This window comes from Symphalangus syndactylus, chromosome 17, assembly GCF_028878055.3.
Source record: "Symphalangus syndactylus isolate Jambi chromosome 17, NHGRI_mSymSyn1-v2.1_pri, whole genome shotgun sequence".
Lineage (NCBI taxonomy): Eukaryota > Metazoa > Chordata > Mammalia > Primates > Hylobatidae > Symphalangus > Symphalangus syndactylus.
The window spans coordinates 46376140-46403077 of record NC_072439.2 but is presented as its reverse complement, the minus strand read 5'-3'; the positions used below and the strand labels follow the sequence as shown (position 1 = coordinate 46403077).

Genomic DNA, 26938 nt, shown 5'->3' with positions numbered 1-26938 from the left:
CTCCTGACCTCGTGATCCGCCCGCCTCGGCCTCCCAAAGTGCTGGGATTACAAGCGTGAGCCACCGTGCCCGGCCTATAGTCATCTTTTAAATGTTACATAAACACACTTAAGGTTCTACTAAGACCAAGATAAGCGCATGAAAGTGGAGCTTGGGCCTTCATATTTCAAAACACACTCTAGGTAATTCTGATGCACAGCCAGGGCTGAGAACTACAACCCTAACTGAACTCCTCTAGCACTTCCTAAGTGCCTAACAGAACTCATCAAACAGTACACACTGCCTTATAGTGTTTCATTCAATCAACCAACCAACCAGCGTCAACTGCACGACTAACATTGCCAGACAATAAGACAATGCAGGAGACTGAGGTGAACAGTATGCCGACTCTTGGCCCTGTGGGTAAATGTTGAGATACACTGCTTTGTATTTCTCTAAGCATATTGATTAATATATACTTAATGAAAATTTTATTCCAAAATTTAGTGAAGCTAATAGTGGCTTATTCAAAATAGTACATAACTTAAATAGCCTATTTCTAGTTCACTGAAAATTATAGTAGCACATGTAAGTGCTCAACATATTTATTTATTGATAGGTTGTGCTGTTGGTATTTTTATAATGTTGCTGGGTATGATTAATTCTCAACCTGTTGATAATTTGGTAGGTACTTAAGTGTCTGTAACTGTACTTCCTCAGGTGCACAAGTCATCAAGGCTCTTGCCTGCTCTTCTAAGAACAAGAGAACTAATTCCTGATACCAACACACTCTGATTTCGTTTGAAAGGGAATGATACGGGGTATGGCAGGGCTGAGTAATGTAGGGCTGTGGCCATTTCAATCCTAGCTAGCCCTTTCCCTGTAATGTGCTTAGTCAACTACAAGCATCCATAAATGTTAGATAAGACTATTCGCTGTATTATTATGATCATCATTTTAAGATAGCTAAAATGTTTCTCAGTCACCATGCAGTCACTGAACAACACTCCAGTGAGGATATCTACTGCTGATCTTTCTGCTTTTTATATATGAAGAAACTGAGGTTCTAAAAGGAAAAGGGACTTGTCCACAGGGGCCTGAGAGCAGGGTTGCATGGAAAAATAGGGCTTCTAATTCCCTGGAGTCCATCTTATGTTCAACTTCCTAGGGCAACCTTTAGAATGGCTTTCACCTACAAAAAAGGAAAATTAAAAATAAGTAAAAACACTTCCAAAGTCTCAGAAGTACCTCATCTAATTCACCTTTTTAATCTTCTTCCTTCATATTTCACAGATAGTATATTTGCTTTTTAAAAACACTTAAGGTAGACGAAAGTACATGAAATGGTAGTGATACCATTAGCATCATTGAATGATCTGTCAAAATTTTCATTATTTGTTTTTATTTTAAGGAAGTCGGGAAAAAATCTACAATTTTTTCCACACATCCTGCTAAAATCAAAACACACAAATTTGCAATCAAATTTTATTCCAGCTACAAGTATGGTCTTGACTTGATATATTACAATACATGCTAACATCATAAAGATCCATATTATTGGTTTGCCCATTATAATTAATGAAGATGCTGTTTGGTAGTTACTATAATCTGTCAGGTCACATTACTCTACATTTCAAAGAGTGACTTGGGAGAAGGAGCTATAAATGCTTTTTCTTTTTGAAGGAGCCATTAAGAGTTTTCTGGATAAAAGCATATTTATAGTTTCTTTTTTTTTTTTATTTTTTTTTATTTTTTATTTTTTTTTTATTTATTATTATTTTTTTTTATTATACTTTAGGGTTTTAGGGTACATGTGCACAATGTGCAGGTTTGTTACATATGTATCCATGTGCCATGTTGATTTCCTGCACCCATTAACTCGTCATTTAGCATTAGGTGTATCTCCTAATGCTGTCCCTCCCCCCTCCCCCCACCCCACAACAGTCCCCGGAGCGTGATGTTCCCCTTCCTGTGTCCATGAGTTCTCATTGTTCAATTCCCACCTATGAGTGAGAACATGCAGTGTTTGGTTTTTTGTCCTTGCGATAGTTTACTGAGAATGATGGTTTCCAGTTTCATCCATGTCCCTACAAAGGACACGAACTCATCATTTTTTATGGCTGCATAGTATTCCGTGGTGTATATGTGCCACATTTTCTTAATCCAGTCTATCGTTGTTGGACATTTGGGTTGGTTCCAACTCTTTGCTATTGTGAATAGTGCCGCAATAAACATACGTGTGCATGTGTCTTTATAGCAGCATGATTTATAGTCCTTTGGGTATATACCCAGTAATGGGATGGCTGGGTCAAATGGTATTTCTAGTTCTAGATCCCTGAGGAATCGCCACACTGACTTCCACAATGGTTGAACTAGTTTACAGTCCCACCAACAGTGTAAAAGTGTTCCTATTTCTCCACATCCTCTCCAGCACCTGTTGTTTCCTGATTTTTTAATGATGGCCATTCTAACTGGTGTGAGATGGTATCTCATTGTGGTTTTGATTTGCATTTCTCTGATGGCCAGTGATGAGGAGCATTTCTTCATGTGTTTTTTGGCTGCATAAATGTCTTCTTTTGAGAAGTGTCTGTTCATGTCCTCTGCCCACTTTTTGATGGGGTTGTTTGTTTTTTTCTTGTAAATTTGTTTGAGTTCATTGTAGATTCTGGATATTAGCCCTTTGTCAGATGAGTAGGTTGCAAAAATTTTCTCCCATTCTGTAGGTTGCCTGTTCACTCTGATGATAGTTTCTTTTGCTGTGCAGAAGCTCTTTAGTTTAATGAGATCCCATTTGTCGATTTTGGCTTTTGTTGCCATTGCTTTTGGTGTTTTAGACATGAAGTCCTTGCCCACGCCTATGTCCTGAATGGTATTGCCTAGGTTTTCTTGTAGGATTTTAATGGTTTTAGGTCTAACATATAAGTCTTTAATCCATCTTGAATTAATTTTTGTATAAGGTGTAAGGAAGGGATCCAGTTTCAGCTTTCTACATATGGCTAGCCAGTTTTCCCAGCACCATTTATTAAATAGGGAATCCTTTCCCCATTTCTTGTTTTTGTCAGGTTTGTCAAAGATCAGATAGTTGTAGCTATGCGGCATCATTTCTGAGGGCTCTGTTCTGTTCCATTGATCTATGTCTCTGTTGTGGTACCAGTACCATGCTGTTTTGGTTACTGTAGCCTTGTAGTATAGTTTAAAGTCAGGTAGCGTGATGCCTCCAGCTTTGTTCTTTTGGCTTAGGATTGACTTGGCGATGCGGGCTCTTTTTTGGTTCCATATGAACTTTAAAGTAGTTTTTTCCAATTCTGTGAAGAAAGTCATTGGTAGCTTGATGGGGATGGCATTGAATCTATAAATTACCTTGGGCAGTATAGCCATTTTCACAATATTGATTCTTCCAACCCATGAGCATGGAATGTTCTTCCATTTGTTTGTATCCTCTTTTATTTCACTGAGCAGTGGTTTGTAGTTCTCATTGAAGAGGTCCTTCACATCCCTTGTAAGTTGGATTCCTAGGTATTTTATTCTCTTTGAAGCAATTGTGAATGGGAGTTCACTCATGATTTGGCTCTCTGTTTGTCTGTTATTGGTGTACAAGAATGCTTGTGATTTTTGTACATTAATTTTGTATCCTGAGACTTTGCTGAAGTTGCTAATCAGCTTAAGGAGATTTTGGGCTGAGACAATGGGGTTTTCTAGATATACAATCATGTCATCTGCAAATAGGGACAATTTGACTTCCTCTTTTCCCAATTGAATACCCTTTATTTCCTTCTCCTGCCTGATTGCTCTGGCCAGAACTTCCAGCACTATGTTGAATAGGAGCGGTGAGAGAGGGCATCCCTGTCTTGTGCCAGTTTTCAGAGGGAATGCTTCCAGTTTTTGCCCATTCAGTATGATATTGGCTGTGGGTTTGTTGTAGATAGCTCTTATTATTTTGAGATACGTCCCATCAATACCTAATTTATTGAGAGTTTTTAGCATGAAGGGTTGTTGAATTTTGTCAAAGGCCTTTTCTGCATCTATTGAGATAATCATGTGGTTTTTGTCTTTGGTTCTGTTTATATGCTGGATTACATTTATTGATTTGCGTATGTTGAACCAGCCTTGCATCCCAGGGATGAAGCCCACTTGATCATGGTGGATAAGCTTTTTGATGTGCTGCTGGATTCGGTTTGCCAGTATTTTATTGAGGATTTTTGCATCAATGTTCATCAAGGATATTGGTCTGAAATTCTCTTTTTTGGTTATGTCTCTGCCAGGTTTTGGTATCAGGACGATGCTGGCTTCGTAAAATGTGTTAGGGAGGATTCCCTCTTTTTCTATCGATTGGAATAGTTTCAGAAGGAATGGAACCAGTTCCTCCTTGTACCTCTGGTAGAATTCAGCTGTGAATCCATCAGGTCCTGGACTCTTTTTGGTTGGTAAGCTATTGATTATTGCCACAATTTCAGAACCTGTTATTGGTCTATTCAGAGATTCAACTTCTTCCTGGTTTAGTCTTGGGAGGGTGTATTTGTCGAGGAATTTATCCATTTCGTCCAGATTTTCTAGTTTATTTGCATAGAGGTGTTTGTAGTATTCTCTGATGGTAGATTGTATTTCTGTGGGATCGGTGGTGATATCCCCTTTTTCGTTTTTTATTGCATCTATTTGATTCTTCTCTCTTTTCTTCTTTATTAGTCTTGCTAGCGGTCCATCAATTTTGTTGATCTTTTCAAAAAACCAGCTCCTGGATTCATTAATTTTTTGAAGGGTTTTTTGTGTCTCTATTTCCTTCAGTTCTGCTCTGATTTTAGTTATTTCTTGCCTTCTGCTAGCTTTTGAATGTGTTTGCTCTTGCTTTTCTAGTTCTTTTAATTGTGATGTTAGGGTGTCAATTTTGGATCTTTCCTGCTTTCTCTTGTGGGCATTTAGTGCTATAAATTTCCCTCTACACACTGCTTTGAACGTGTCCCAGAGATTCTGGTATGTTGTGTCTTTGTTCTCGTTGGTTTCAAAGAACATCTTTATTTCTGCCTTCATTTCATTATGTACCCAATAGTCATTCAGGAGCAGGTTGTTCAGTTTCCATGTAGTTGAGCGGTTTTGAGTGAGTTTCTTAATCCTGAGTTCTAGTTTGATTGCACTGTGGTCTGAGAGACAGTTTGTTATAATCTCTGTTCTTTTACATTTGCTGAGAAGAGCTTTACTTCCAACTATGTGGTCAATTTTGGAATAGGTGTGGTGTGGTGCTGAAAAAAATGTATATTCTCTTGATTTGGGGTGGAGAGTTCTGTAGATGTCTATTAGGTCCACTTTATGTAGAGCTGAGTTCAATTCCTGGATATCCTTGTTAACTTTCTGTCTCATTGATCTGTCTAATGCTGACAGTGGGGTGTTAAAATCTCCCATTATTATTGTGTGGGAGTTTAAGTCCCTTTGTAGGTCACTGAGGACTTGCTTTATGAATCTGGGTGCTCCTGTGTTGGGTGCATATATATTTAGGATAGTTAGCTCTTCTTGTTGAATTGATCCCTTTACCATTATGTAATGGCCTTCTTTGTCTCTTTTGATCTTTGTTGGTTTAAAGTCTATTTTATCAGAGACTAGGATTGCAACCCCTGCCTTTTTTTGTTTTCCAGTTGCTTGATAGATCTTCCTCCATCCCTTTATTTTGAGTCTATGTGTGTCTCTGCACGTGAGATGGGTTTCCTGAATACAGCACACTGATGGGTCCTGACTCCTTATCCAGTTTGCCAGTCTGTGTCTTTTGATTGGAGCATTTAGCCCATTTACATTTAACGTGAATATCGTTATGTGTGAATCTGATCCTGTCATTATGATGTTAGTTGGTTATTTTGCTCATTAGTTGCTATAGTTTCTTCCTAGCCTCGATGGTCTTTACAATTTGGCATGTTTTTGCAGGGGCTGGTACCGGTTGTTCCTTTCCATGTTTAGTGCTTCCTTCAGGAGCTCTTTTAGGGCAGGCCTGGTGGTGACAAAATCACTCAGCGTTTGCTTGTCTGTAAAGTATTTTATTTCTCCTTCACTTATGAAGCTTAGTTTGGCGGGATAGGAAATTCTGGGTTGAAAATTCTTTTCTTTAAGAATGTTGAATATCGGCCCCCACTCTCTTCTGGCTTGTAGAGTTTCTGCTGAGAGATCAGCTGTTAGTCTGATGGGCTTCCCTTTGTGGGTAACCCGACCTTTCTCTCTGGCTGCCCTTAACATTTTTTCCTTCATTTCAACTTTGGTGAATCTGACAATTATGTGTCTTGGAGTTGCCGTTCTCGAGGAGTATCTTTGTGGCGTTCTCTGTATTTCCTGAATCTGAATGCTGGCCTGCCTTGCTAGATTGGGGAAGTTCTCCTGGATAATATCTTGCAGAGTGTTTTCCAACTTGGTTCCATTCTCCCCATCATTTTCAGGTACACCAATCAGACATAGGTTTGGTCTTTTCACATAATCCCAAATTTCTTGGAGGCTTTGTTCATTTCTTTTTATTCTTTTTTCTCTAAACTTCCCTTCTCTCTTCATTTCATTCATTTCATCTTCTATCAGCGATACCCTTTCTTCCAGTTGATCGCATCTGCTACTGAGGCTTCTGCATTCTTCGCGTAGTTCTCGAAACTTGGCTTTCAGCTCCATCATCTCCTTTAAGCCCTTCTCTCCATTGGTTATTCTAGTTATCCATTCTTCTAATTTTTTTTCAAAGTTTTTAACTTCTTTGCTATTGTTTTGAATTTCCTCTCGTAGCTCAGAGTAGTTTGATCGTCTGAAGCCTTCTTCTCTCAACTCATCAAAGTCATCCTCCATCCAGCTTTGTTCCGTTGCTGGTGAGGAACTGCGTTCCTTTGGAGGAGGAGAGGTGGTCTGTTTTTTAGAGTTTCCAGTTTTTTTGGTCTGTTTTTTCCCCATCTTTGTGGTTTTGTCTACTTTTTGTCTTTGATGATGATGATGTACAGATGGGTTTTTGGTGTGGATGTCCTTTCTGTTTGTTAATTTTCCTTCTACCAGACAAGACCCTCAGCTGCAGGTCTGTTGGAGTTTACTAGAGGTCCACTCCAGACCCTGTTTGGCTGGGTGTCAGCACCGGTGGCTGCAGAACAGCAGATTTTCGTGAGACCACAGATTCAGCTGTCTGATAGTTCCTCTGAAAGTTTTGTCTAAGAGGAGTACCCAGTTGAATGAGGTGTCAGTCTGTCCCTACTGGGGGGTGCCTCCCAGTTAGGCTGCTCAGGGGTGAGGGACCCACTTTAGGAGGCAGTCTGTCCGTTCTCAGATCTCCAGCTGCGTGCTGGGAGAACCACTACTCTCTTCAAAGCTGTCAGTCAGACAGGGACATTTAAGGCTGTGGAGGTTCTCGCTGAGTTTTTGGTTGTCTGTGCCCTGCCCCCAGAGGTGGAGCCTACAGAGGCAGGCAGGCCTCCTTGAGCTGTGGTGGGCTCCACCCAGTTCGAGCTTCCTGGCTGCTTTGTTTACCTAAGCAAGCCTGGGCAATGGCGGGCGCCCCTCCCCCAGCCTCGTTGCCGCCTTGCAGCGTGATCTCAGACTGCTGTGCTAGCAATCAGCAAGACTCTGTGGGCATAGGACCCTCCGAGCCAGGTGCGGGACACAATCTCCTAGTGTGCCGTTTTCCAGGCCCGTTTGAAAAGCGCAGTGTTAGGATGGGACTGACCGGATATTCCAGGTGCCGTCTGTTTCCCCTTTCTTTGACTAGGAAAGGGAACTCCCTGACCCCTTGCGCTTCCCGAGTGAGGCAATGCCTCGCCCTGCTTCGGCTCGCACACAGTGCGCTTCACCGACTGTCCTGAACCCACTGTTAGGCACTCCCTAGTGAGATGAAACCGGTACCTCAAGCAGAAATGCAGAAATCACCTGTCTTCTGTGTCGCTGGGGCTGGGAGCTGGAGACCGGAGCTGTTCCTATTCGGCCATCTTGGCTCCACCTCAGCATATTTATAGTTTCTTACCAGAGACATACTTGAGGAACACATTTGAGACTTATAGTAAAGATGCACTTTTTATTATTAATTGTTAAAATAAGGAAAACTATAGTTAACTAACGGGACCTCAGAAAGATTTCAAATCATCTTTCCAAAGCCCTTCAGCCTTCCAAATTAATTAAGAGTTCAAAATACGGGAGGGATGGCAGAAGCTGAAATCCCACTGGTCTCTCCCTTTCAATTTTCTGGGAATCTTGTGAATTCACATTGTGTGTACATTCCCACCAAGTTCTTTCTTTCTCTTTAAATTTTTATTACAACATTTTACATCCATGCTGCTTTTTAGGTCATGACATGATGAGGTTATTTGCCAGCAAACTCTCAACTTAACTCAATTATTTTGCTTCTGTGGCTTTCCTGGCCATTATTGTGATTATGCTTCTAGATGACTTATAATCAAATGAGTTCCATGGTAAATACTGATACCACATCTTTGTTCAGAATGTCCAGGGCTCCCTGCTTTCCTCACCCATGTTTTTGTCAAATTAATTTTGACATTCCCCAGATAACAGATAGCTTGCTGAATTTCAAATGTGATACTTTGTGGGTTGGGAATTCACAAGACATTTTACAGCTAAGGATTTCTGGAAATAGTGGAATAAAACCAGGTAGAATGAACACTGTTATATGGAGAAAGGGTTTTAATCAATTACATCATTTGGCTGCTAATAATATGTTAAATGAGGAAAAAACATAAAACGGAGCAATGCAAATACATCAATGAACTGCATAAAACTCAATGGGGCGAGATGTCACAGAAACCTCCTTTTCCCTCATTCCCCACTTCCTATCAGTTACCAAGTTAATCAACTGGAAATTGCCAATTGCCATGTCCCACTGACATGGCCTGGTTCAGGCATTCATTATCTCCATGCTAGATTGTTATCCATTTCATCTGTAGTTTATCTCCTCCAAGGTGTGAGGTATTTTAATTATGAGAATGTCTTTCTACTGAAATGAAATCTAGTTGCTCATACATACCTTCTATTCATGGGTCTTAATGCTACATTTTGCAATGCCATCCACCAATTACTCTTGACAAATATTTAAATCTTGCTGTCATGTTCTTGCCTAAATATCGGGATCTTCCACCATGCTGATCATTCCCTCTCAATATGCTCCCCTTTTAAAGTCAGCACTCAGAATGAGAAGCAGCTTTACCAATACTGAGCAGGAAAAGCCTAGTATTTCCTTTATTCTGGACACAGGTACAAATGCGACCTAGATTTTCATTAACCTTTTGACATTGTTATCACATGCTCAATTCACATGGAGCTTCATTAACCAAATACCTAGCCATTTCATGTGATCCATCATTACTCTCTGCTCTTAGGCTCTTTACTTAAACAGCTGATATTTATGAATTAGGGGCAGGAATTTAATTCATATTGATTTTTGTCTCCTCTAGAAATTGATTTTCATCCATTATTCCAGTTTTAAGAACAACTGCCCAGATAAGCATGCTGTCACCAGGCACACATTTCTTCATTTTGTATTTAAATACATTTTTTTCCACACATCTTGCTAAAATCAAAACACACAAAAATGTCTGTGGCTCTCTCCTATTCTGTCAGTCTAATAACCTCCATTGAAAAAAAGTAATGGATTCAGTTTGGGATGACTTATTTTATTGAACTCATCATGTTGGCTCCTAATGACCTTTTTTTTTTTTGAGACAGAGTCTTGCTGTCGCTCAGGCTGGAGTGCAGTGGCGCGATCTCGGCTCACTGCAGGCTCCGCCCCCCCGGGGTTCATGCCATTCTCCTGCCTCAGCCTCCCGAGTAGCTGGGACTACAGGCGCCCGCCACCTCGCTTGGCTAATTTTTTGTATTTTTTAGTAGAAATGGGGTTTCACTGTGTTAGCCAGGATGGTCTCGATCTCCTGACCTTGTGATCCACCCGCCTCGGCCTCCCAAAGTGCTGGGATTACAGGCGTGAGCCACCGCACCTGGCCGACCTTTTTTCTAATATTCACAAACCATCTGCTTAAACATCTCATTCTAGAATATGGAGATTAGTGCTCCAGCTCCAGTGTCTCCATTTATGAGAATTTAGCCTATGCCCAACTTCTACCCTAACTTCACCCCTTTTTGAGAACTGTCACATTTGCCCCACTAGGTTCTGGCAGCTGTCCCAGTCCCTGTATCACCTTCAGATGACCGGCTGCACTTCCCAAAGCAAATCTACAAGCTATTTTAATACCCTGGCTAACTCATTTGGAACAATTATACTCCTTTCTAAAATATTCTTGGGCAGCATGAGCTTCTGTAGACTTCACCAGACCTTTAACCATTATCAATCTAAAGTTCACTTTCATTAGCAGAAAAGACAAAAGTAACATAGAAGCTACTAAGCTGTTTTCTCATTCATCTCATACAGTTGAACTGACTTCCTTAAACTGTGGGCAGACCACAGCTTCTTCATCATCTCACATAACTCAAAAATCAATCAATCTCTCTGATCATGCTAAGCATTTTTTCACCAGCCTTGACTCACTTACTCAGGACTTTCATTTTACACTCACATTTTTAGGCTAAGAATGGAAAAAATAAAAGATTAGCGTGTTCAAGAGGATTATTAGTGCAGAATGATCATTTATTAGCCTTCTGAGTTAAATTGGCTTTAGCAGGTCTTGTCTGGCTGGGCCCAGCAACTTAATCACCATTTATGACTGTTTCTCTGGGAAAATAACATTCTGTATTCCAAAGAAGTGACTCAGAAAAAAATTTCTAAATGACATCTTCGCATGTTGAACTGCTTCACTTTTGCTCATACTCCCCAATCCTAACAAATCCATGAATTTAGCTCTTGAATCAGCCACATACAGCAAATATTCCTCCATATTCAGACAAAAATGCACATTCCATCACCTTCTGTTCTTGAATACACAAAAAGCTTTCAACCTTGAGATGCCATGTAAATTCCTACCACAGCAAATGGGCCAATTTAGCAATTCTTACTAGCCAGTTTATCTCTGATCTCATTTCCCTACCACAACAAATGGGCCAACTTAGCAATTCTTACTAGCCAGTTTATCTCTGATCTCATTTCCCTCTTTTCAGAGTCCTTTTGCCAAATTAATGTTCCTTTGTTTGGTTTTCTTTTTTGGTTGAGTTTCTTTTCTTTTTTAGTTTGGCAAGCTTAGGGCCAAAGACACAAGGCAAAGTCATCATATTTCTTTGTAAGCCCAAGTGAAAAAAGGCTTAACTGAGAGGGTACTGCCTTATTCTCAGACTTTCTGATCCTGAAGATGTGGGAGTCTGTGGGCAGACCTTGGGACTTTAGTTGGGTTTCTGGGATTAGCCAGAAAGGTCTTGGATTGGCCATAAAATAGACCAAAATATTTTTCAATAGCCCTAACACCAATTCAGTTGCTTCAGAAATAACCAAAACAAAGTCTGTACTACTCAGGAAAAAAAAAAAAAAAGGGTGAAAATAGATCCTTGAACCCACTTTGAGACAAAACCTGCAAGCAAAAATTTGTAGACCTGTGGGCAGCTGGCTCTGATTCTCTCATACCTTTCACACCTCAGGGCAAAGAAGTAAGATCAATGTTCTTTTCCCAAGTGCCACTTCCAGGCCATTACTCCTCAATGTTCTTGGAAGAAAATTCATTTCAGGTCCAAGTGAATAGAATACAACCTCAAAGCTTCCTGAAGTCGATCATTTCCAAATTCCCAGCTGCTGCTCCTGGTTTGCTGAAATTCTGATTCTGGGCTCACATGTTCCTTTCCACTGTGTGTCCTTCATCAGACCAGGACCTATGCATCCAGAGACACGACATGACCGATGTACTCTGGCCCCTTAGTAGGCTCACTTCTTACTGCCAATCACCTTCTCCCTTTCATGCACTAATGCCACAGTCCCACCCCGGCCCTTGCCATCCTGAAAAATTCAAGAAGCATTTATTTAAGAAATATTCAAAAAGAACTTATTTAAGAATCCCTCTTTCTGACCACAACTACATTACCTACTCATTACACAAGACCCCAGGGGCTCCTCCACTTTTTCTAATCAATCTGCCAACCCTCTTCTTTCTTCCCTTCCTTCCGTCTTTAGGGCCACATTCCAGAGCACACTGTTTCAGTAACATCTTGCCAATATTGTACTCTCCATAATGTCCATCTACAAAGCCCCAGTGCTGGCTGAAGGCTGCTATCTGCTTTCTCGCTGTCTGAATGATGTTGGAGAAAGCCACAGAGCAGGGCAGTGTGGTAGGACTATAAATTCAGGATCATCAGCCCCACACAGGCCCTGGCCACAGACCAGAAATCCTAGAACTTTTTCCAGGTTGCTCCATTTAGCCTACTCTCTCTCTCCAAATTGGTTAAATCAAACTCTGCCTATTCTACACTTGCTCCCCCAAGCTGGACTTGAATGGGAAAAACACACAACCACCCAACCTTGACCATGACCACTACCCTTGAGTAGGCTCTCATGGCTGCCAGCAATGACATTCCATTTCTCCAGTGCATTCACTTTCCCACTCTTCCAGATGAGCGTCTCACCCCTTTCTCCTCTCTTCAGATCCCGTTTCCCTCCTCAATCTTAGCTAATGTCTTGCTTTCCATTTCACTGGTGAATGAAAACCAATCAAGAAAAAGCTTCTACAATCTCCTACTATCAAATCTACTGAACTAATTTCACCTGTGTCCCAATATGCTGGCTTCTCTCTTACTTCTAAGAGGGAACAGTCCCTACAGTTATGGCCAATCCCTCCACTTATAGATGGGATTCCCTTCTTGCCCTCTCAGGGACATTATTCCAGTAATCCTTCCCTCTCACTCTTGCATCATCAGATTTTCTCTCCCTACTGAACTGCTCCCACTACCTGACAAACAGTAATTCCTGCCATCTTAAAACTCTCTTCACGGTAATCACCCTTCCAGGTACTACCCCCTTTCTCTGTGTTCTTGCTTGGCAAAAAAAAAAAAATTATACACACACACACACGCACACACACACACACACACGAAAGTGTTACCTAAATTCTCTGTATCCAGTTCCTCTTCTCTCATTCTGTTTTGAATCCTTTCTAATAAGGTTTGGATTCTATCACTCAACCCAAACCCCTCCTTGTCATGGTCTTTTCCCTATTGTTAAATACAATGGTCAATTCTCCATCATCATCAGAATTTGGTCATTCCTTCCTACTTTATACTTTCTTCACTTGGCTTCCAAGTCTCTTCACTTTCCTCCCACCTCACTGGCTCCTCCTGGCTCAGCCTGTCCTGCTGATTTTTCCTCATCTCTGTGACCTGTAAACACTGGTGCCCCCGGGCTCAGTCCAGCATCTCCTCTCTATTCTATCTCACTCCTTTCCTCGCTGCTCTCATTTAGTCCCATGGCTTTAAACATCACCTGTGTGCTGACAACTCTCAGATTGGGGGTTGGGCTCCCCTCTTTAACTCTTACTCCAGGTTCATATATCCCACTGCATACTGACATCTCCACCGGAATGTCTCAAACTTTACATATCCAAAACAGAATTTTGATTTTTCTCCTGCATATCCTCTCCCTAAACTGCTCCTTCACAGTCTTCAGGGCCAAAAACTTGGAGTCATTCCTTGACTGCTCTTTCTTGCACAGCTCACATTTGATCTGTCAACAAATTCTATTGCTTCTACCCTCAGAATGTACTCAGAATTTGAGTATGTCTCTCTATCACCATAACTAACACTCAGGACCAACCCACTACCATCTCTCACTTGGATTCCTGAGAAAGTCTAATAGGTCTCTCTGCCCCTGCTCTGCTCCTTCATAATCTATTCTCAGGACAACCCAAGGGATCCTATGAAAACAGGGCAATTCAGGTTGCTCCTCTGCTCAAAATCTGCCAGTTTACCCTCCAAAGGCTCAGCACCCCCTCAAATGACTTCCCAACTCAGAGTAAAACCAAAGTCTTTACAATGGCCTATGAAGTCCTCATATCTATTATTCTCTCGATCTTTCATTCTACTCCCAGCCACAGTGGTCTTCCATTTCCTTAAGTGTATCTAACAAACTCTCCTACCTTGAAACCTCTGTTTATGCTACTCCTTCTGCTGGGAATGCTCTTCCTCCAGATTTCCAAAGAGCTTGCTCCAGCAGCACGTTGGGGTTTTTTCACTTGGCAACTTCTCAGTGAGATATTCCCTAAATACCCTATTTAAAACTGTCACCACCCCCCGCCATATACACACAAATAATCCCTACTTTTTCTCTAAAGGATTATCGGACATTTATTTTGTGTTTTATGTCTCCCCCATCAAAATGTTAGCTTCACAAGTGCAGGGATTTTTTTTTTCTGTTTCTTCACCTAAAATAGTAGATATCGAATGAATATTTTAGTAAATTAATATTTTAACTCTTCCTTGGGATCACATGTGTTTTCATATGGTTGAAGATAATCAAAAATTGAATTTCAGGGAATCAAAAGCATTTTTCTATAAAGTAGTATGTTCCTTCAAAAAGGGAGTCAGTTACACAAAATCTCAAAGGGGGATAATTACTCTTCAGACTTCCTTCTCTCTGTGTATCTATGACGTTTAATTAATGGGACACATATTTGTTCCCCTTTAATCTTCATCTTCCTGAGTCTATTTTTCTATTTAGGCTTTCTAAATCCTATGGTTTCTCATCATTTTCCCTGATTTATCCTATTATAAACCTAATACTCTTTTGCCATCCCGAATTCTTTCTTATTATTTATTCCAAATTTCATAGAGACTAAGCAATGAAAAACATCCTCGGTTGGCATGAGATCAGAGGCAGTAAGAATCTTCCAGCTTCTCAAAAGTCAGTAGGGTTATATATAAACCTCGAGTTCTAGAAAGGCTGGAAAATGGAGGTATTACTAGTCAGTCTCAGATCATAAAACATAATTCCTTGGCCTTCTCTTTCTTTGTGTTTTCATGTTGACGACAGCCTGATTTCTACCCATGGCAGTATCTTCCAGCTTGCTGCAAGCAGATTCACCACTGCTAGATCAGAATCCTTTCCCACACCCCATCCCTCAGCCCATGTGTACTCAGGCAACTGGCCCATCTGAGTTCCTGGGTCAATGTCAACAGTCAGGGTTTCTAGAAATAGCCTTGACCATTACTGCTCCCCCTGCATCTCCAGTTATTTTTTTTCAACTCCTTGGGGTTTGAATCAACCTGGGGCCTAATGGGCCAGCCATGACTGCCCCTTAGATCTCCTCTGCTCTTAACCAGACCTGGGATTGGGCAAACTAAGGGGAGTGTGGGATATCCTGCATGCAACCACATTGCAGAACAATGTTTATCTGCTCCATCACCATGTGGACGCCTCCCCATCCTCAGTCTGAATCACATGGCCTATTTCTGCAGTCTCTACTGTTAGGACTGAACTCTACAAGGTTATCTGAGTCTCTGGTCCTCAGTTCCCAGCCTCACTTTAACTGATTCCCTTCCCCAGAGTCATCATGCACCTACTCTATTTTCATCCATGTCCCCAAATGATAGTCACCATTCACATAGTTCCAAAACATCTCGCTATACCACCATTTTCCTGACTACATCCTCCTTGAACTAACTGCTTTCAAAGTAACAATGGATTAGTTATGCTTATCAATATATTGAACAAATAATGTCAGAGACAATTAACAACGTTGGAGAAAACAAAACAGTGTGGGAAAATGTTCATGATAAAATGTTAATGAAACAAGTTATAAAACAGATTTCATTGTGCTTAAACAAAAAACTGAACCAGGATTGAGACAGTTTCCCACCACAGCAAGATCATCAAGTTACGTTCTAATGCCAGTATTTGCCGGGTCCCTTTCACCTGGACTTTTACCCACACACCCACCTTACTTTGGAGTGTGTCTATGTCACAGTTTCTAGTTCCAACACATTCCCAGCTCCTAAGCTTTGGGGTAGCAAGAACACATGCACCTTATGTTCACATCTCTGTTCACCACTTACCATTTTTGCATAGTTTAGCTAAACTTATTTGCCTCAGTCTGCAAAGTGGGGCAGGAGCTGAAGAAGAGCAACACAGATATGCAGGTGACAGGTAATCAATGGACAAACTCCACAGCAAGCGAGAGAAGAAGCCACTGGGGATGCCACCAACAGCAAGGTAGGCTGTGGTCTCCAGGCCACGTTGGAGGTTCACAGCAGCATTTATTTCACTGTGATTTACGCACACCGTACAGCAGTGCTGGCTTTACCTAACTAGTCACATTAGAGACACCTGAGCTGTGAAGGAAAACTTGAATGTGCTTATGATGCCAGCGGCCAAAACTATTCAACTGGCAATGTTCTCTTAGGCCTCATTTCAAAGGAAAGAAAAACAGAAATTCTGAAGGAAATGAACTAATAATGATAAGCATTTTAGTCTCCCTGTTAGCCAAACTCTATAAATACACCCCATTGTATAAAAACACTAGGCTCTTGATCCTTCTAAAATCTGAACTATTTGAGGATAAGGCCCGAGTAAACATGAACTAGGCTTTGCTTTATTTCGGTTCAACTCCGCAAACTGCAGTTGGACCTTCCAAAATGCCAGATGGAGAAAAATAGAATATTAATTTTTCAGCTCCTTTTATTCCTCTTTTCAGTCTTCTTTTTTTAATTTTGCTTTGCCTTTGGGTTCTTTCTGCTCCCAGGTTTGTACTGTGACAGCCATTTCTGATTTTAAAATGTGGCTTGAATCAACTTACCTGATTTTGTCCTGGCATGTGCCTGCCTATACAACGGGAGCCACCCATTTTCACTGATGCTGTAAGCTTCTGCCTACAAAAAGAGCTGACCTTATACATAATGCTTGATTCCCCTGGGCACCCTATTCTCAAGGCACCACTTCTACACCTTCTGTTTGTTTACCATGGAGACAGCAGTTTATGTTTACTGTGGAACTGGGAGTACACTGGCTAAGCTGATGCTAAGGAGAAAACACAGCAATTTACATGTTACACAAAGAAGTGGCCTTAATGAGCATCAGATGTGTGAAAATCCATGAAGCACAAGAAAATCCCAGATTCTCTCCTGAACATGTTATGAACCTGTAACTAGAGAAAGATAATAGCCAGGATATAGAAATCTGATATCAGCCACACATACAGGGATATTGTGATTAACAGTTTTCAATGCCATCAGTGCAGTCGAACAATATGACTCTCAATAATTCTGTAAGCATGAGACTGAAAAATAAAAAAGTGGGGATTTAGCCCAAGAATCTCCTTCCAGCTTGGGTGTTCTCAGATTCACTGTGAAAACAAGTCTTTCAATAAGGTAAATGTATTCTGTGAGCCCGGAGTTCCACCCCTGGTCATTCTAGCTTAGACTAGCTGTCTTCTTCCACTTTGAAAAGGAAAATGTGGTACTCAAGAAAATGCTGAAGGTGGAGGAAGATTATCAGTGTATCTGCCTTATTTGTGGCAACAACACTGCCGAGACTTGCCAGTCTGCAACATCGCAATACACTCAAGGCTGTTCTTGAGGAAAATACTTTTATTTTCACATAGGGAATTGGTGCGAACTATGTAAAGGTTTACCAGGTGCACCAACACCTTGTTGCACACAGTTCTTTTTAGATTAGATATGTTGCTTTAAAAGTATCAACAAAAGGAGCCAAAAATAAAACAACAAGAGGCAGCTTCATGAATGTCTACCAGTATCATACTCAAATGTGAAATATCTGTGTCAATTCTGCTTTCGGTCTCTAACTGTGAAAGTTAGAAAAACCACAAAATTGCTCTGCTACTTTAAGATGCAGTAATATTGGTGGGCATTCACAATTTCCCTTTACCAGAAATCTTATTGAATGTAATAGGGAAGTCATTGAATACTACGTCTTTCTATTATGTCCAGGTGATTTTCACAGTAGGCAATCTGCTAGTACACCACAGGAGTCCCACACTTTGAAATAAAATGGCATTGTGGATACAGTTTTATGTGCCATCCCTTTTCAGTCCAGAGCACTCTCTAGTTTCTTTACTCTTGGTTGAATTGACTAGGCAATCCATAAAGAGTGAGCAAGAACAGAAAAAGCACATAACGAGGTTTTTTTGGTCTTTACCAATAATACAATTGTGCTCTGCCAATTACTGGAGTGGTGATCGTACATCACACTTTGAAAATAAATTTAAAAAGATTTCTGCATTCCTAAAGTGGTAGGCCATTTGCAACAGGGACAAAAATCAGGAAATGTAAGTGGATCCTGGCATGTTTTTCCTACACATCTGGTGCAATAATATGGTACATGAGACACAGAAACACTTGTTCCCATCCCCCCTCCAAATGAGCCTAATGTAAAAATCTGTTTAGTAAGGATATTTTGCACAAGGCATCCTATGTGCTTAATTTTCTTTAAACAAGGCATTAATAAAATCACAGTAGCTTCTAATAAGATTTTTAATTCCTTAAGGGTAGGAACCATGGCTAATTTTTAATGAGTCCAATTTAGTGGGAGCATTTAGCTCCTTTCCTGGTAGAAACAACCAACAGAATATTCCTAGCCCTAGAAGATACCTGTAGGTTGTATCACTGAAAGCTCCAGGATGAAAGGGAAAGTAGACTATGTTCACTACCAGTGACTGGCACTGGTCAATATACCTGCATATGCTTAAAGACTGCTTTCCAGAGTTACTAACAACAGATACTGATAGCAATGGTATCAATGAATGGAACAGGAGTTTCAGAAACAAGATGCTATTTTATTACAAAATGAACTCCCATTTGCAATTACATGAACAATATGAAGAACAAACCTATAGACCATGATGCTGAGACAATCAAGTTCAGCAACCTATTCCCGAGAGACACCAGAGCTCTGAACGCACAGTCCCTGCAATAAGATCTATGTAGCATTACAGCCACTGAAGGAATGAATTCATAAAAAAACTTTCTTCTCATTTTGTGAAAAATCTCTTAGCTAAAGAATACAAATTTAAGATAAAGGAATAGTACTCACAAACTCTGGGGTTCGAAAATCATGCTGACTTTCCAGTGATCCCAAATCGGGTACAATCGTCTGTCCAAGGTTTTCCAACACTAAAAACAAATGAATGAATACATAAACGAATGAAGCATGAACCTGCACTGGCTCACATAGTTCTTTACTTTTAAATCAGCAGGACCAGGTTATTAGCATTGGTAGTGCATTGACAGGTTTATATTATTTAACCCTTTCAGCTATCAGAGATATTCAAAAATCTGTAGCAGCTGTTTCATCTATTGGATCTACCAGACGATGCCAGGGTTGTAGAACACTAGGTCTTAAAATTCTCTAGGCAAGGTCTACCACTGAAAATCATTTAGCTGGTATACAGCAACCAAATGTTACAAAAGTCTAACTAAGGAACACTTTACTGATGTTCTTTTTTCTATTACATGTCAGGGTACTGCTGTGGAGTCCCTTTGTGGGTTGCAATCTTTTCTTTTCTTTTTTTTTGAGACAAGGTCTCACTCTGTCACCCAGGCTGGAGTACAGTGGCACGATCACAGCTCACTGCAGCCTCAACCTCCTGGGCTCAAGTGATCCTCCCACTTCAGTCTCCCAAGTAGCTGAGACCACAGGTGTGTATTACCATGCCTGACTAATTAAAAAACATTAAAAAAACTTTTTTTTTCCTTTGTAGAGACGGGGGTATCCCTATGTTGCCCAGGCTAATCAGTCTCGAGCTCCTAGCCTCAAGTGATCCTCCTGTCTCAGCCTCCCAAAGTGCTAAGATTACAGGAGTGAGCTACCATGCCTGGCTATTTTAAATCTGATAGAAATATAATGGGAGCCAGATAGAATTTGCTAGTAGAGACGCTTAAAAAAAGAAACTGGTGAAATTAATTTTAATAACATAATTTATTTAACCCATACTACCCTAGTTATCATTTGAACATATAATCAGTGTAAAAAACTATTTATGAAATATTTTACCTCTTTTGTATTAAGTCTTAGAAATCCAGTGTATATTTTATACTCACAGCACATCTCAGTTCAGACTAGCCACATTTCAAAAGCTCAACAGCCATTTGTGACTAGTGGCTACCATATTGGACAAGTACCGTGTTAGAGGGACAGAGAAACCCAATCAAGAAGGTAGATCATTCTGTAAGACGCTGTAGTTTCATCTTGTCAACAAGTTACTGACATGAATAAAATGAATTGTTCCAAGTTAACAAAACAATCATTTGCAGCATGTGGTTCTGGACTGGATCCTGGTTTAAACAAATGAGATGCAAAGAACTTTTTTATTTTTAACTTGGAAAAATTTGAATAGAATTTTTGCTATGTAAGAAAATGTTCTGAATAAATGTAAAGAGATATTCTTAAATATTTAAGTAAGCTTAAAGATTTAATGTTTAAGTTTAAATAACTATTCTCATTTATCAATAGGTCCAGCTTCTTTAACAAGTCAATGACATTAAAAAGGGAGATAAGATTTAAAGAGCCCTAAAGGACATAACCACTAGCAATATAGGGTCCTCAACTGGATCCTAATTTGGACAAACCAGTTATAAAGGACTTATTTTTCAAAACTGGAGAGTTTGAGCATGGAATAAGTATAAAACTATAAAAAATTACTTTTGGCTGGCATGATAACTCAAACTTGTAATCCTAGCACTTTGGAGGCCAAGGCAGGAGGAGTGCTCAAGCCCAGGAGTTTGAGACCAGCCTGGGCAACATGGTGAGACATCTTTACTAAAACATTTTTTAATTAGCCAGGCGTGATGGTGTGCACCTGTAGACCCAGCTACTCAGAAGGTTGAGGTGGGAAGATTGCTTGAGCCTGGGAGGTTGAGGCTACAGTGAGCCGTGATCAGGCAGCTGCACTCTAGCCTGGGTGACAGAGCAAGATTCTGTCTCAAAAAGAAAAAATAAATAATGCTTTAATTTTATTGTGTATGATTTATCTCGGCTTTGTAGTGACTTTTAAAAATGCGTACTATGTTTTCCCTTAATCCATTAAAAGCTTTTATAGAAGAGAAGGCTGAGTTCCTATTGATCTAGAAACATTCAGTGACCCAAAAGAAGAAAACTCAACATACATATAGGGCAGAATCATAAGAGATCTCTACGTGATTGTTTACAAAACCAAAATATCAGCCAATAACTTAGCCAATTCAGTTACCAAATACTTAGGCTTGGCACCTCACCAAGAAATCTCGTAATATTTGAATTTTTTTTTTTTTTTGAGATGGAGTCTTCCTCGATTGCCCAGGCTGGAGTGCAGTGGCGCAATCTGGGCTCACTGCAAACTCCGCCTCCTGGGTTCAAGCGATTCTCCTGCCTCAGCCTCCCAAGTAGCTGGGACTACAGGCACGCCACCACACCTGGCTAGTTTTTTTTGTATATTTAGTAGAGAAGGGGTTTCACCATACTGGCCAGGCTGGTCTCGAACTCCTGACCTCATGATCTACCTGCCTCGGCCTCCCAAAGTGCTTGGGATTACAGATGTGAGTCACTGCTCCTGGCCTGGATTCAATTTTAGGTTCACACAGAATGTGAGGAAAACATACCTCACATCTTTGTATACTTATGAATTGAAAAGAAATGCCAGTAGAAATGACAGTACAATCAAGTGATTCTAACTCTTCTGAAAAACTGAGTTCATTAGAGGACACCCTATGTGTGAACCAAAGCAGAAACAGAAAACAGATGAGATGAGGAAAGGCTTGAAGAGCTGCAACATTGCCGAAATTAAGGTGCTTGCCTCTGAGAACTCCTGGAGGGCTATAGTAATCACCACACAGTCAGTTACACTGAGAGAGTTGTAACATACTAAACTGGTTATTCCAGTACAACAGTTGTCCAAGATAATTACACTCCTACAGACCATCTTTAAAACTTGCTAAAATGTGCTTATATGCTAGGCTATGATAAGTGTGTTCTAAGTTGGTGCTGGGCAGCTTGCTTTACATTTGGAAGAAAAGACCTAATCTTTTTATAGTATTAAGACAGATGTTAAAGAAATTATATCTATGGTATTTATGATATTTTGGTTTTTGGCAGAACCAGCAAACAAGGAAATATAATACTGTGGGGTTTTTTTTTTTTTTACACCAGTATTATAAATCCGATGGAGTGACTTGGCATCTTATCTAGATTCCTAGATGATTAGATGCCCAATTTATCTGTTATCTAAGGTCAACAGACAGAGCTGCTAAAGTTGATTTTTTTCTTTTTTCTAAAGGAAAGGACAAGCTTAAGAAAGTATGCATTTTGCCTAAAGACAGGACAAACAAGATTACCCAGATGTTCTATCCAATAAACGGTATCTATGTAGCTTGAATGGATTTGTGAAACAAATTAGAACTATTTATAGTTTTAGTTATTCTGCTGGTAATGGAAACTAATAGATTCACTGGTTAATGTCAACACAAAGAAATAACTGTAAATCTGAGTGAATAAAAACAGAAATGGCTTTATTGAAACATCTTCTAGGTAGAACAAAGCCACAGCTGTTGCTCTCATCACCTGATAGAGTGCTGGGAAGCAAATGATTTATGAGGCCAATATGATAATTATACTCCCACTACTGAGGGGCTCTAGTTACTGTTTGATATTCTCATTTATGGTAATCTAACACAACTGAAAAAGTTCATTTCTCAACAAAAATAAAATAGTCGAAATCAAGGTGACTCTGAAGGTTTGTATTAAAATGAGCAGAATCAGGACAAAATTCTAAAAAGGCAAATATGTTAATTTCATTTCTTTCCTTATATAAATCATGTTTTTCTTAACGTAATATGTTGAAATGTATTTTTAGTACTGTCACTATGCCTCAGCCTTATACAGCAAAAGTACTATCTTCAGTGGCATCATGTTTAGTTCATTTAATTTCAGCACTTGGAACAACAGTATTTGAGACCTCTACATTACCTATTCATCAAAAGGCTGACTAGAAAACAAAAAATAGTTATTCTAATATGATGACAGAAACCTTGGTCTTGATATGTCAGTGGGATTTTGCATGGACGCACAATGAAAGTGCAGTTCAAAATCAGGTTCAACAAACATCAAAATCTACTTTATATTTTGCACACTGTGTTGTAAGGCCCTAGGGAAGCCAAGAAGAACCAGACAAGGTTCCGTTTTCTTGAAGAAAGAAACCCGAGACATAATTAATGTTGATTTTAGTGTCATTTCTAAGTGCCACACTAGACAGATTTATGGAGTACTGTAAGAATACTATCAATTGGATTACTATAGGTAAACATTGAATAATTGATGATTTGGGTCAAAAGAAACCCACTAAATAGCTACCTTTCCTAAATTCAATAGAATTAATTATATAACACTTAAGTGAAAAATAAAAGAGCATACTTTAAAAATTTTTATCAATGCAATTAGTATAGTGAACTTGAAGCAATAAAGTCCTTGGTGGTACCACTTCTGACTTATTTGATAGTCCAAAATTAACGGCCCAAAAGAATTTTCTATAGGCTCGGTCATATGAATAGCGCAACACTGGAAGCCTCAGCAGAAAGCTGCAGTTCACATGATTTCTTGTCTACCAATTAGAAATGGAGTAACTAACATCCACTCTCCCAGTTGTAAAATAAAGAGAAAATCTATACAGCAAACTTGTTTGAGACGTATATAAACTGGCCAATAAAAAGAGCCATTGTCTGCAAGTTTATAACTTAGACAATCTATTATCTATGAGAAAACACGAAATGATCTCAGGAAACTCTTGGTTAAAACCCCAAATACCTAATATGTAGTGCCCTAGGAATAAAGATAATCAGAGTTAGGCATCCACAACTTATCCAACTTAGCACTAGCATGGCAGGTGGTTGGGTCCAATGACTCATCTGTTATGGGGATTGGTTGCCATTAAAATTATCAGAGAGATAGTGAATATATAGAGAGCAAGTAAAAGTATACCAAGGCCTGGCACAAAGGGCACTGGGTACAGACTGAGGGGATTGATTGGGTTCAAGTTCTGATTCTGTAATTTCTTAGCTGCATGATCCTTGGCAATGCTTATTCTCAAGTTTATTTATCTAAAGCTAGTGATAACATTACTTTCCCTGGTTATCTCACAAAGTTGTGCAAAGATATAAATGACAATTCACAAGCATGTTGTAAAAAAAAAAAATAAAGCACTATATAAATTAAGTTCATGTAATAGACTCAATGATATGAAGACACGTAAACAGAAATGTACCTACTATTTTGTGCCTGGTACTTCTAAATGTCTTATCTTATTTAATCCTATTTTTGTCCCTGTTTTCACAGATGAAGAATAATTAAGGTTATTGGCTGCATAAAGTTAACCAAGCAAAGTGACACAATGGGAATCTAAACCTGATTCCAAAATCGCACATCTTTTAAAATACATTTGTCTCCTGAGCTGCTGTGAATAATCCAAAGAACTCCTGATGTTAGATATAAGTTTATAAGAAATTAAAATAGTATTGTATGAATTTAAAAAATCAGCAAATAACTGCTTCAATATAGCCAGATAGAGATATAACAGACTAATACAATTTGGAAAAAAGAAAAAAAAGAAAAAAACAATGTAGTGAAATTTACATAGCATTCACAATTAGAACTAACGGGAAAGCTCCACAGGGTAAACAGATACAGTACTCTGGCAAGTGGCTAAAGACATTCGTGTGCCAGGGATTGAGCTAGATGATATAAGTACAGATATCAAGATAAGGAGGGTACAGAATCTAACCTCAGGAATTCTGTGATCTAGTCAACGTACACAACTAAAGAAATGTCAAAGGAATGGCCCGTATCATTGCAAATGAGGATATGTTCATATATCCAGATTGGGCAGGATATCTAGAGATCTGCCATGCTGTCTTGTACCTGAAACTCTTCTTTAGATTCTGAAAACTGGATCTCAGCATACATCTAATATTTGACCTGAATGCCAGCACTCACCAGTCATTATTCTAAAAGCAACCACACGGGTGGATCACCTGACACCAGGAGTTCGAGACCAGCCTGGGCAATGTAGTGAAACCCTGTCTCTACTAAAAATACAAAAATTAGCTGGGCGTGGTGGCGCATGCCTGTAGTCCCAGCTACTCAGGAGGCTGAGGCACAAGAATCACTTGAACCAGGAGGCTGAGGTTGCAGCGAGCTGAGACCGCACTACTGCACTCCAGCCTCCTGAGTGACAGACTCTGTTTCAAAAATAAAAATAAAAACAAAAAAATAAAAAAAGCGCCTGTAATCACAGCACTTTGGGAGGCCAGGTGGACGGATCACTTGAGGTAAGGAATTCGAGACCAGCCTGGCTAAAGTGGTGAAACCCTGTTTCTACTAAAAATAAAAAAATTAGCCGGCCATGGTGGTACATGCCTGTAATGCTAGCTAGCTACTCTGGAGGCTGAGGCAGGAGAATTGCTTAACCCAGGAAGCAGAGGTTTCAGTGAGCCGAAATTGGGCCCCTGCACCCCTGTACTCCAGCCTAGGCAACCAAGTAAGACTCTATCTCAAAAACAAAACAAAATAAATAAAAGAGAGTAAAAGCAACCACATACAGGGCCCACCATTTCCCGTCACTTCATGCTTTCCAGATTGCTGGGCCTGCCCAGTCTCACTCCCCACATCACTTCAGCTGAGTCTATCCCTGCCCCCCTGCTCCTGCATCATTCTCTGGTAGTCATAATTGTTCTAAGGGGTTCCAATATCTCTTTCTCTGGTCTCAGTTTAACAGGATCTGCTATATTTTGGTGAACAATGAGGTGAGAGAAATTCTACTTCCTATATTAGCAGGAGGTTGTAGGCTTGCAGAGTATAGGCCTTGTGATATTACAACGAGATTTTAAAACAGAGCCACTCAGTCATTATTAATGCAAAGAATGTTAGTAATAAAACATAAAATACAAAGACAGAAGCGTCACTTTCAAGAGCATGATGGCTATGTATTGCTACATAGGACAATGGACTTGAATCATAAGAGCGCTACATGGTTTAGCTCTGAGGCTCAGGCACATCACTTAATGCTAAGTCTGTTTCCTCATCAATAAAATGCAGATTATAATGCCTACATCAGAAGGTTACTGTGGAGAATAAGCTAACTGACATATATATGAAACTGACTTGAAGACTCTTAAGTACTATATAAATACTGGCTGTCATTATTTTTCACTTCAATTTTTAATACATTTTATCATCCTTTGCCTCATTAGGCACCAAATTTTCCTTCTGACTTCTATCTTGACAATCCCTGTCCTTCATTCCCTTTTTAAATATTAAAATAAATTTAAGTATAGAAAGGGATAACATTAATTCAGCAAACATTTTTGAATAACTACAACGTTCTGGGCAATGTTGGTTACTTGTTTCTAATGAAAAGAACTGTCAATCAGGAAATGTCTGAATCTGGATGGATCAGTCTCTTACCCCAGTTTGTTACTGGCAAGTAAACTCAATGACTTAATATTTACATTAACAAAAAAGTGGCAGTCTCTTCTAATCATTTCTAGAATGCAAATTCCAAATTCGAATTGATAGTTTTCATTACAGTTCTCTGTCTTTCCCATCTTTCTTAAGACAGGAGCTTTCCCTCCCTCCCTGCACCTGGCCCCCTTCTCAACAGAGGTATTTCTACAGTTATTACCATTTCAGCTACTGCTTCTGAAAAAAAGAAGGGGAAAAAAAAAAGTCATACATGAAGATGTAAACTTTGTCAGGCTAAGAACATTTTTTACTCATGGCCAGGGTCCAGTACTATACATTTGGCAATTCAGAAAATTAATAAATATTCTCTCTGCATTCCAGTAAAAACGGCTTTTCCTCAAAGGTTCCCCTTTGCTGTGTTACCCTTCTTGAATAATGTATTATCATTAGTTCAATTCCCCAATCCAAAAGCGGGAGCCATTCGTAACCTTTCTCTTTCCTTCACTATCAATATTTTGGTAAGTCACTAAATTATATCCTTCTTATTTTCAACCTCATCTTAACTATCTTCTACCTATCTGGAATGCACACTCCCATATCCCCTGTGTTACTCTTTCTTCAAATTTTTATTTAAGTGTCACTGCTTATGTGCCAGGTTAA

The 26938-nt window shown here is 39.7% G+C and overlaps 1 protein-coding gene across 7 annotated transcripts in view; it reads right to left on the bottom strand.

Moving 5' to 3' along the window:
• ANO6 (anoctamin 6) overlaps positions 1-26938 on the bottom strand; it is a 237352-nt gene that overhangs the window by 124700 nt on the left and 85714 nt on the right. For all 7 annotated transcript variants that reach the window (XM_055251354.2, XM_055251352.2, XM_055251351.2 and 4 more), the window contains one exon: positions 18887-18966. In XM_055251354.2, coding sequence (XP_055107329.1) covers positions 18887-18966 — 80 coding nt within the window. The remainder of the gene's footprint in view (positions 1-18886; positions 18967-26938) is intronic.